At 36.7% G+C, this 13,186-nt stretch overlaps 1 protein-coding gene across 1 annotated transcript; it reads left to right on the top strand.

Annotated features, from left to right (window-relative positions):
- Positions 1–11,685: 11,685 nt before the first annotated feature.
- On the top strand, positions 11,686–12,636 carry LOC116406795 (olfactory receptor 490-like). Its single transcript, XM_031891706.1, has one exon. The coding sequence runs from the start codon at positions 11,686–11,688 to the stop codon at positions 12,634–12,636; it is 951 nt and encodes a 316-aa protein (XP_031747566.1).
- Positions 12,637–13,186: the final 550 nt, after the last annotated feature.

Genomic DNA, 13,186 nt, shown 5'->3' on the forward strand with positions numbered 1-13,186 from the left:
GAAGGGACAGGTTATATATTAATAATATGTACAGTGCCTTCCAGAAGTGTTCATACTGAGTTTTCTCATTCTACAACATGATGCTACGGGACAGCTTTCCTTTAGCAGGGTCGGCATCTTGTTAAAATAGAAGGAGCAAATGACGGTGCAAAATACAAGTTAAATATTGCAAAATAACCTTTTTAAAATAACCTGCTGGAAACGGAATTATGGCAGGAAGATTTCAGCTAGACAACTTCTCCCAAATACAAGGCCAAAGTAAAACTGGAGTGGTTCAAGCACACATAAGCGAATGTCCGGCAATGGCTCAATCAAACCTCAAGTTCCAATCCAGCTGGGAATCTCTGGTACTAGTTGAATATTTAGGCGTACAAGTGTCACCCTGCTAACCTGAAAAACATAGAGAAAGTCTGCCAAAAATTACTCCCACGCTGTGTGTAAAGCTGATCTATACTATATATCAGTGTTTTTCAACCTTTTTTGGGCAAAGGCACACTTGTTTCATGAAAAAAATCACGAGGCACACCACCATTAGAAAATGTTAAAAAATGTAACTCTGTGCCCAGCAGCAGTGCCCCCCTAGTACACTGGTGCCAAGAGCAGTGCCCCCCTAGTACACTGGTGCCCAGCAGCAGTGCCCCCCTAGTACATTGGTGCCAAGAGCAGTGCCCCCCTAGTACATTGGTGCCCAGCAGCAGTGCCCCCCTAGTACATTGGTGCCCAGCAGCAGTGCCCCCCCAGTACATTGGTGCCAAGAGCCAGCCCCCCTAGTACATTGGTGCCCAGCAGCAGTGCCCCCATAAGTCAGTGTGCCCCGTGGCCCCCCCTAATACATTGGTGCCCAGCAGCATTTTACTTCTGCTCTTCGGCGGCTTCAGCAGCATCTTCCCCTCACGCGCGCCGCCTCTGCACTTCTGCCTACACGCGACCGCACACAGGCCCTTTTATAACGTTGCGCCCCGTGCGTACTGCCGTCACCCGTACACACGGGGCGCAACCAATGACAGGGCCCGGATTTTATTAAAGTACTTTGAAACTTTGAAAGTAAAAATTGCGGCCCTGCCTACGGCACACCAGGCAACATCTCGCGGCACACTAGTGTGCCACGGAACAGTGGTTGAAAAACGCTGCTATATATAACAATATATTTATTGCTTAAAAAATGAAGATTTTGTAGTTAAACAATTTTGCTAACAGCATATTTCAGTTTTGTATTTGTTATTTTTTTCTACCATAAAACAATTGTCACGTTACAGGTGAGTTTCATTGCTTCAGATAAAAAAATATCATAAACAGCACCATTTTTGTGTAAGACCTTTATTACTATTTATTGAAAAGGATCAACTCCATTGCAAAAAAAATATTAAAAAGTAACATTGCACATTGCATGCCATGAGATTGGAAACCTCAGACAAGTTGGTCTTTGGGGGGTCTGAGGGATTCATTTCTTGGAAGACTTAGACGACTGTTAATATCAATTTTGGTTTGAACTAATTGAATTTTTCTATTAATACATAACATTCATAGAATGATGTGATCAAATAGAACAAAATTCCTACAAAAATGAGCAATCTTGATGAAACTGAAAACAATGTTTTCCTTGAAGCTGGGTGAAACTGAAAACAATGAGGGCATTAATTTGCCCTTAAAAATGTGTCAAGGACAGGCTGTCGCTGACTATTCTATTCCTCTACTATTCTAAGCCTTTATAGGACTCAATGGTACTCGACAGATTAAACCTGTCTAATTTGTTTTTGACAAAAAAAGTTAACTAAACATTAATAAATCACGAATGTTGGGAGTTTTTTTTTTAAAAAACTCGAATTTTTCTGGGAACAATAAAGAAAAAAAACGAGTTCTGGCGAAAACCCATTCATAAATCTCGAAATGATCTATTTTAATCAAATTTGCTTAGCAAATGTGCCCGTTAGAGTAAAGAAACAAGATTTGATCAAATTAAAAATATTTAGGTGGAAAATAACCACTTTCATTATAAAGGAATGAAAATCACCCATTTTCATTTTATTAGGGTTACAGGGATAAGCCATAAATAGGTGCTGTTTTAAATATGACTGAGATACATAGGGTTCCACACTTACAAATAGAGATTGAGCAGACTTTAGCAAAGCACCAAGGCAAAAAAAAGCCACCCAAAATGTGGAAGGGCAAATAAAATTACAAATTACAAAAAAAATCATATAAACGCCAAATAAACCCATTAGGGTCGTTTGGCACCAATACTTTAGTTATCAACAAGCATGAGGTATTGTGTAATTATAAAAGGGAGAAATATTTAAGAAAATAAAGAATCAATTGTTTCCAAAAGAAACTGAAATGAAAAAAAATTGGGAAACAGCAGTCTAATTTCAGCGTTTTCTGGATAACGGGTTTCCAGAAAATAGTCCCCATACCTGTAATTCTAAAACTGATACAGGTATAGGACCCATTATCCAGAATGCTCGGGACCAAGGGTATTCCGGATAAGGGGTCTTTCCATAATTTGGATCTCCATACCTTAAGTTTACTAAAAAATTAATAAAACATTAATTAAACCCAATAGGATTGTTTTGCATACAATAAGGATTATTTATATCTTAGTTGGGATCAATTACAAGGTTCTGTTTTATTTCTACATAAAAAAAGGAAATCAGTTTTAAAATTCTGAATTATTTGCTTATAATGGAGTCTATGGGAGACGGGCTTTCCGTAATTCTGGATAACGGGTTTCCGGATAAGGGGTCCGATACCTGTACTGTATTTTACTAGTGTCATTTTCCTTAGCTCTGCATGTATCTGCCTATTGTAATTCCCTATGCAGTTTTGTTTAACACCTCTGGGATATAAAAGGATATATAAACCTACCCCACTGTAACGAAGTGTCAGTATATATCACTGCAAATCTAATCAGCCTGAGATGTACGCTTATTAGAATTCATCTGCAACAACCTGAATAATTCATTACTAAAATAATTTCAAATAATCCTGTACACAAAGGGAAATAATTATGGTGAGTAAGGTATATTTGTCAGAGCTAAACAGCAAAGAATTCAGAGTCAAAGGCTAAGAAAAACAGTGTTATTTACAGCTGTTACACTAATCTGTAATAATTCCAGTCAATTGACAGTGTATGTATTCCACTATTTTGGGTTCATGTAGACAAAAGCAAGTCACAAACGTATACAAATGGTCCTGTCCTTATTTCAATTTTGATGTTTTATTATTTTTTCGTTATTTCTGTTTTTATATTAATTTGCAAACTGTGATCAAATATCTGGTCTTTTACCTACTTTTTCTAACATGCCAGGGTAGCTGACTGAAAAGTTTGTAAAATGACTACATTATGCAGTAAAGGCACCATCGTAAAGCCCAATATCTCCCCTGTGCCATCCTTGGTGAACATTGTTTGATCCTTTGTTGAATGTGTTAATTATTTGTAATTGAGTTAATTTGTATCTTTCCAGCTTCCAGCCATAATGTAAAGCGTAATGGAACGGAGTGATGTAATATAATTGATGGCATATGAGTCTGAGCAGTAAATATAAAATGTATTACTCCAGTCTATGTAGGATTTTTTACTGACATGATTATTAATGGAGAAAACCAAACTATGAACTATGACTTTTGTCTTTTGGGATTTCAGCTACTTAACAGCCTTAGGATCCCCTTCTTCCTACTAATTTTAACACTATATATTTTTATTATAATAGGAAATGCAATGATTTCTGCTTTAGTTTTGTTTTACCATAACCTTAATCATCCAATGTTCTTCTTCCTTGGTCATCTCTCTTTCTGTGACATTACACTCACCACCACTATTGTTCCTATAATGTTATATGGTATATTAGGAGGTGGAGTAAATATATCTGTTTCTGCCTGTCTTGCCCAGTTTCAAATCTTTTGTGCTGTTGTTGCTTCAGAATGTTTTCTTCTTGCCGTAATGTCCTTCGACAGGTATCTGGCTATCTGCAACCCTCTCCGATATATTTACATAATGAGAAAGGAACTTTGTTTTCGACTTGTTATTCTGTGTTGGACACTAGGCTTCTCCATTACATTCAATGAGACAGTATTGATCAGCAAGTTAGAATTCTGTGGTCCAAATATAATTGACCATTTCTTTTGTGACTTTCTTCCAATTCTGCAACTTTCTTGTTCAGACATTTCTGTGGTGAAACTGGGACAGTCGTTCGTTGCCACCACTATTGCTGTGTTCAGCGTCATGTCTATTATTGTAACATACGTCTATATTTTAACCACAGTCTTCAAAATTCAATCAGCCTCAGGGAGGCAGAAAGCTTTATCCACTTGCAGCTCTCACATGGCTGTTCTAGGTACATTTCTTGGTTCGTTGATTGGCCTTTATCTTTTACCTTCCAGTGGAAAAACCCTCAATGCAAATAAGGTTCTATCTTTGCTTTATACTGTGGTCACTCCTCTGTTTAATCCCATAATATACAGCTTGAGAAACTTGGAAATAAGGGCAGCTGTGAAAAAAATCATAAGGAAAATGAAACTGTAAATTTTTAGTTTAAGATTTAACATTGTCTAATATACAGTTTTCATATGTATGAAATCTACTATCTGGGACACAACACATTAACACAATTACAAAATAAAAAGTGCAAAGTATATGTTTATTACTATTATTAAAATTAAAGACTAATACATTTTAATACATACATAATACATTTTATTTTTTAATATGACCTTATATTTATATTATTTATCGACACATTTGTATTTATTTAGCACCAACATTGTCATGGCAAGCTTTACAGATCATCATTCATAGGTTTGCTGGAGCTTAGTGTTTAAGGCCCCTATTATATTGATACAATACATACAAAAACAAGGGTAAGTTTTACCAGAAGCTATTTAACCTGCCTATATGGCAGATTAAACTTCTGTTTACATTTGCTAATAGTGTTTGGGTGGTTTAGTATGGCACATTTCCTTTTTAATGTATTAGCACATGAGAAAGTCAGAAGAACCATGCACTTTACTCGCAGTAAGATCCAATTATTTAGGTTGTCAGTCTCAATAAATAGACCAGTAGTATTGGGCCATATTCATCTATAATGGCTATGACCCAATGGTATTATTATTTTTTGGCCTGAGGGCCAGTTATTCACATATCTTCAACGCTGATCACAGTATGGCAACCTTTACATCCTCAGCTGATATTTCCATAATATGTGTTATTTGACCTGGAAGGCTCCAGTAATTATAAATGTGCCTCACAATGTATAGGGAAAATAAGACACAAAGAAAGATCGGTTAAAAATGTAAGTAGGGAACCAGGATACAGCCAGACTATGGATACCAAAAAAATGAAGAATTTGAATTAAAAAGGAGTGATCACTGGTACAGGTATGGGATCCATTATCCAGAAAGCTCCGAATTACAGAAAGTCTGTCTCCTATACACTCTAATTTAATAAAATAATTCAGAATTTTAAAACTGATTTCATTTTTCTCTGTAGTAATAAAACAGTACCTTGTAATTGATACCAACTAAGATATAATTACCCCTTATTGGAGGCAGAACAGTCCTATTGGGTTTATTTAATGGTTAAATGATTCCCTTTTCTCTGTAATAATAAAACAGTACCTGTACTTGATCCCAACTAAGATATAATTACCCCTTATTGGGGGCAGAACATCCCTATTGGGTTTATTTAATGGTTAAATGATTCCCTTTTCTCTGTAATAATAAAACAGTACCTGTACTTGATCCCAACTAAGATATAATTACCTCTTATTGGGGGCAGAACATCCCTATTGGGTTTATTTAATGGTTAAATGATTCCCTTTTCTCTGTAATAATAAAACAGTACCTGTACTTGATCCCAACTAAGATATAATTACCCCTTATTGGGGCAGAACAGCCCTATTGGGTTTATTTCATGGTTAAATGATTCCCTTTTCTCTGTAATAATAAAACAGTACCTGTACTTGATCTCAACTAAGATATAATTACCCCTTATTGGGGGCAGAACAGCCCTATTGGGTTTATTTAATGGTTAAATGATTCCCTTTTCTCTGTAATAATAAAACAGTACCTGTACTTGATCCCAACTAAGATATAATTACCCCTTATTGGGTGCAAAACAATCCTATTGGGTTTAATTAATGCTTTATTGATTTTTTAGCAGACTTAAGGTATGGAGATCCAAATTACAGAAAACCCCCTATCTGGAATACCCGTAGTCCCAAGCATTCAGGATAACGGGTCCTATACCTGTATTAAATACAGGTTTTGGAGGATTTGAATAGAGAAAAGATTTCGGCTTTGGCAACTTGAAGATCATCTGTAACTCTACACAATTAAAATAATGCGCTCCTAGTCTTTCTATGGCCCAATTCTTTTGTAAGGGTTTTGTCTAGTTACTCTAGTTCAGGGGTACCCAACCATTTTTACCCGTGTGCAACATTTAAACATAAAAAAAGTTGTGGAGCAACACAAGCATGAACAAAGTTCCTGGGGGTGACCAAAGAAGTCTGTAATTGGTTATTTTGTAGCCCCTATGTGGATTGGCAGACTACAGGAGGTAGTCCCCATGGCCTTTATGCCTCCAAAACTTGCTTCCAAGATAGAAATTCAAGAATGAAGACCTGCTTTGAGGCCACTGGGAGCAACATCCAAGGGGTTGGTGAGCAACATGGTGCCCCTGAGCCACTGGTTGGGGATCACTGATCTAATTATAGAGAACCCTTTTTAAAATGGATTTAAAGGGGATATAAAGGCTAAAATAAAAATTCTTGTGCATGTTTTGGGAATAAAACTAAGTAAATCTTCACTAGTAATGCATTTCCAAATTCCCACTGCTTCTGCACTACAAGAACTTGTACTTTACGTTTCACATTAATCTGCTAACCATCTGCTCCGCTCAGTCCTTCTCAAAACTTCAACATTCTTCTGTCCTGGCCACCAATATCCAAACTGTAGGTGTTTGAGTTTACATTGTGCATCACAAGATGTGCTCATATTTTTAACTTGCCTATCAACTACATCACAGCTTCTTACTGTTACTGAGTGCAAGGAGAAAGGGCTAAAATAAACGTATCCTCAGCCAAATAATATCTCAAATAAGTTAGTAGGGTTAGTTTTTGGGATGTGGTGCTAAGGACTCCATAGGTATACCATTACTTATTAGTTTAAGAACGTACCTATGTGACATTTTTGGTGCAGTGCTTATGTCCAGCAGCAGATACTGTATACAAGTTAATTTTGCACCGGACTAGTAATATCATGATGCTACATAAAGGTATATAACACAATATGTCTGGCAAATTATGGCTGCCATAGCGAATGAGGCAGTATAAAGATGCACACTCATTACTGTATATAAGGTTGATGTTATGGATGGTGTTTTCCATTCTAACTACATTTTTTCAGCAGATTTTCCTTTCTTGTTCACCAAGTTTAACTTCACCTTTATAACTATAATTATGATGTACTGTATATATGTTTTCATGAAAACATTTGCAAATACTTGTTTAGTTGAATAAACGTTAATAAATCATGAATTATGGGAGTTATTTGAAAAAAACTTATTTTTCGTGGAACAATAACGAAAAAATCGCGTTCTGGCAAAAACCAATTCATAAATCTCAAAATGATCTAGAAGTAAGAAAAAGTAAGCAAAATTGCCAAGTAAATGTGCCCCTTGATGTCAAAATTGTGTGCACTGACAGGCGCTCATCAATACAGAAATAATGTGTTTAAGGTACAAAAAGATTGCGCATTAATATGATGTGTGGCACTTTCTCAAATCCCTTCAGAACAAACAAGGCAATGAAAAACATAATGCTGCAGAATTTACACCTTGGTTGGAGTGTATAGTCAATCAAGTTTGGTGGTGGGCATGTACCTGTTTCGCCGGAAAATTCATGAACATTTAAAAAGATTCATGAAACGGCGAAAAATTTGCAAAATGGTGCAAATGGCGAACCGTGGAAATTCGCCGTGAATCCATGCCGACTAAATTATTTCACCCATCACTACTCTTTTTTACTATGTATGAAATATACACAAGTGGCAGTCTGGAGAATTGTACCACAAATGTTCTCACCATCACCAACCACTTCTACAGTCTTCAGAAGATGACAATGTCTGGCATAACAAGGGCTCTTCACTAGTGATGAGCGAATCTGTCCCGTTTCGCTTCGCTTAAAATTTCGTGACTCTTTCAAAAGATTCACAAAATGGCAAAAAATTAGCAAAGCAGCGAAGATGTTGTGTGTCAAAAAATTTTCTTGACGCACACCATTAACTAGTGAAGATCCCTTCTTAAGCCAGATATTGTCATCTTCTGAAGACTGCGGAAGTGATGAAAAAAATGGAAAGCTGATTTATCAAAGATTTTGTCTTAGGGGCAGATTTACTAAAACTCTAAAATTTCTCAATTGTCACCCGGAAAACCCAAATTTTTTGAATCGTCGCACAAAAACCAGGGTCAAAATTCCGAAACATCTAAAAAGAAGGATTTTTCAGGAAAGGGAAGGGATGTCTGCCATTGACCTCAACATGATCTGGATGATTTGGATTTTTATCAATTTGGACGCATAGTAAATCTCAAAAAAGCCTTTTATCAAAAATCTGAACCAGAAAAAAAAGGTTAGTTAATAGCCCCCTTACTGTTTAAAGAGACAGTAACACCTAAAAATTAAAATCTATCAAAGTACAGTAAATTGTACTGTTGCCTATGTTGGTAAAACTGGTGTGTTTGCTTTAGAAAGACTACTATAGTTTATATAAATAAGCTGCTGTGTAGCCATGGGGCAGCCATTCAAGCTGGAAAAAGGAGAAAAGGCATAGGACACATAGCAGTTAACAGACTACAATGGTATTTTATCTGTAAAAACAATCAACGCACCAGAGGTCACCCCTTTAGATTAGAGGAAAGGAGCTTCCATTGGAAGCAGCGTAGGTGGTTTTTCACGGTGAGGGCAGTGAGGTTGGGGAATGCCCTTCCTAGTGATGTGGTAATGGCAGATTCTGTTAATGCCTATAAGAGGGGCCTGGATGAGTTCTTGATCAATCAGAATATCCAAGGCTATTGTGATACTAATATCTACAGTTAGTATTAGTGGTTGTATTTATAGTTTATGTATGTGAGTGTATAGATTGGTAGGTGTGGGTTAGGTGTGCTGGGTTTACTTGGATGGGTTGAACTTGATGGACACTGGTCTTTTTTCAACCCTATGTAACTATGTAACTATGTAACTATCTGCTATGTAACCTGTGCCTTTTATTCTTTTTCCAGCTTGAGTGGCTGCCCCCATGGCTACACAATTTTTTATTTACATTGTTCTTGTTTCTGTTATGGTCCTTCAAAAACATATTAGACATACGAAATTACATCAATTATACTTTTAAATTTAAAAAAACTATTAACTAGTGATGAGCAAATGTTTTCGCCAGGCATGGATTCGCAGCAAATTTCCACATTTCACCATTGGCAAATTGTTTTGCAAAACTTCTGTAAAAATTTGCCACGGAAAAAGTCGTCATGGCGAAGTGAAATGGAACAGATTGGTTTCATCACTAATAGGGATACATAAATAAGGATGTTACACTTTTAGATTGGTCAGTTTATTAGTTATATCTGTCACTTACACAAAATCCATTTCTGAGTTAAAAACAAACTGTTATACTGAGCCAGCTTTGAACATACAATACTTCATTCTAAAAATATTGTCCCCTGGTATATTGTTAGTTCTAATTAAGATGAAACTTAAGGGAGTTTACTCGCCCTAAACAATTATATTGCAGTTAAAGTGTTGAATAAATACTATTAAAAGCCCTTTGCTTACAGACTAGAGCACCTACTTGCACCCTGGGCTTCGGTAGATTGGTAAACTGACAAATTTTATGGCCACTTACAAACAATTTAAACCTGGTAATAATATTCTAACCTTGAAATGAAAGAAATCCTCTGGAGGATAAGTAATTCTGGTAAGTATTGTACATCTGCTTTCAGGTCTGCGTTAAACATGTATGTGTCTTGGTTTTGTGTTATGTGCCCTGTAAATGAAAAGCTGATATTGAAGTATTTTTCCCAGGTTGCTGGTGTGCACTGCTCATTTTAGAAGAGATACTGAACTGACATCTGAACCAACCAACATTTCAGCCCAGAATATGCTCAGTGATGGTTAATCAATATATAGATGAATACATCATCATCTGTGAGCTGTTATTGGTCAAAGAAAGTCCAGATTTTTTACTCTGTAAAAATTAGATCTAGTCAGTTCTAGTCAGTTTGAGCCATTGCATGGGATTGCCAGTTATATACTTGCCCTTCTTTTAGCTGAAATTGGTTGTAATACAGTCAACCCCTGATTTTACATTCCCCAATTTTAGGTTTTCCCGGATTTTTACACCCCATCCTGTTCTAATGGATTTCAACTAGAGCATTCTACCTGATTTAAAGAGATACTGACACCAGAAATGAAACCTTTTTTACATCTATCATAACATTATCTTTGCATGCTGTTTATAATGTTGTCATGAAAGTATTTCCCCCATGCTTTTACATTACCTATCTGATCCCCCATGTTTCTCTATGAGGGGGCGGCCATATTAGTGCAGCAGGAGGCCATTAGCATTAGGAGCTATAACTTACAGGCTGAGAAGGGACAGTCAGGTTGGCAAATCAGTCTACTTACAGTTACTTACAAAAGGAAACCTAGCAGCTAAAAATGATCAACATGACCTTAGGGAACTTTAAATGTACATTGATATTTTGAAAAGTAGTTTTTTAGTGTCAGGATCACCTTAAGCCTGTTTGCCTGCATTTAATACTCTAAAGATATTTCATTAGTAATGGAATTTTAGGACAATACAGCCTTTCTGCAACATAGATCAGTTACAGCTTAGCTGCACATAGAATATTTCAGCTAAATCATACATACAACAAAATAACATACATCAAAACGAGAAAGTACTGCTGTCAAAATGCTATTCAGGAAGGCAAACTGAGATTCCGTTAAGTTCTCTTCCTCCCAAAAAGTTTTCATTATGTTCATTACTGTCCTTAGTTGCCCTTAAAATGTATTTCTATTTACTAATAGCTTACTCAAACGTTGGAGTGTTAGCAGCATCAAAATGATCACACTATGCCACATTAGTGCCACCTAGACTACTATTTTATTCTGCAGAAACCATTACCATACCTGAGTAAAGAGCCCTAGAAGCTTTCTCTGTGTGTTTAAGATAGCAGCTGCCATTTTAGCTTGGTCTTCATAGCTTTCTGCTTGTAGCTCTAGCCGTTAGCTAGCTCAGATTATACATTCTTATGTATGAAGGATTTTTCTGAGAGGAAGTCTGACACAGAAGAACATGCTTACAAAAAAGGACAAGAAATCCTGTGTTTCTTTTGATAGAGTGCAGCATTACTGTAAGTGCTTATGGCTGTATTTACATAGACCTTTCTGATAAAGCTTACTTAGTTTTTACCTTCCCTTCTCCTTTCAGATAAACATTCTAACTTTACTTTTTAACATTGGTGAGGGGAACCTATATATAATATATATATTTAATCTGGTAATCAACTTGTACCCTGAAAAAAAAGAATGATTGTGCTTTTACAAAATATTAACATTTTTAAAGTGGTGTTTTTATTTTACTTAAGCCCAATGCTGTACATTTCAAATACCTATAACATTTTTTAATCAACAGATGATGGACAATAACAACAAGACATTATTTCAGCAAGTAGTGCTTTTGGGGTTCCAATTGCCCCGCTTTAAAATTCCTTTCTTCATCTTGGTGCTTATTTTATACAGTGTAGCACTATCTAGCAATGTCACAATTGTTGGTTTGGTTTCGTCGAGCCCCAGTCTTCATCATCCAATGTTCTTCTTCCTCAGTCACCTTTCTTTGTCTGACATCATACTGACCATTGATATTGTGCCTATGATGCTACACGGTATATGTAATGGTGGAATAACTATACCAATGTTTGCGTGCATCACTCAGTTTCAGTTTTTTGCTATTGCATTAACCTCGGAATGCCTGCTTCTTGCTGTGATGTCCTATGACAGGTACCTGGCTATCTGTAGTCCATTTCATTATATAACTATCATGGGAACTAAATTACAGTATCAGCTTGTTATTTCCTGTTGGCTTCTAAGCTTCACAATATCCTTTGTTACCGTACTTTTTATCAGCAAATTGGAATTCTGTGGTTCAAATATAATTAATCATTTCTTCTGCGACTTTGTTCCCCTCTTACGACTTTCTTGCTCAGACACATCTATTGTAGAAATAGAAAACCTTGCACTGGCTACTCCTACAACTCTATTCCCAGTCCTATTCATTACAGCAACTTACATCTGCATATTTGTCACGATATTTAGAATTCCATCCATTACAGGGAGACAGAAAGCTTTCTCAACATGTAGCTCCCATTTATCTGTTGTAGGCATTTTTTTCGGGACTCTAGTTACACTTTATGTAGTTCCTTCCAATGGGCATTCGTTAAGTGCAAATAAGGTTCTTTCCCTTCTCTATACTCTAGTGACTCCATTGTTTAATCCCTTAATATACTGTTTACGTAACCAGGAGATTAGGGCTGCCTTTCAAAGATACTGGCAGTTGAAGTGTCTAAACAAGTTTATTGGAAAACTGTGATCACCAAGTAACATTACTAAGATGATACCAGAGCACACTTTATACCTACTGACCTCTCTGCTAATTTGAAAAAATATGATTACACTTGATCATAGTAACATAGTAAGTTGGGTTGAATAAAGACATACGTCCATCACGTTCAACCATAATGCCTATATATAACCTGCCTAACTACAAGTTGATCCAGAGGAAGGCAAAAAACCCCATCTGAAGCCTCTCTAATTTGCCGCAGAGGGGAAAAAATTCCTTCCTGACTCCAAGATGGCAATCGGACCAGTCCCCGGATCAACTTGTACTAAGAGCTATCTCCCATAACCCTGTATTCCCTCACTTGTACTGAGAGCTATCTCCCCTACCCCTGTATTCCCTCACTTGTACTGAGAGCTATCCCCCCTACCCCTGTATTCCCTCACTTGTACTGAGAGCTATCTCCCCTACCCCTGTATTCCCTCACTTGTACTGAGAGCTATCTCCCCTACCCCTGTATTCCCTCACTTGTACTGAGAGCTATCTCCCCTACCCCTGTATTCCCTCACTTGTACTGAGAGCT

Source organism: Xenopus tropicalis, chromosome 8, assembly GCF_000004195.4.
Source record: "Xenopus tropicalis strain Nigerian chromosome 8, UCB_Xtro_10.0, whole genome shotgun sequence".
In the NCBI taxonomy this organism is placed as follows: Eukaryota; Metazoa; Chordata; class Amphibia; order Anura; family Pipidae; genus Xenopus; species Xenopus tropicalis.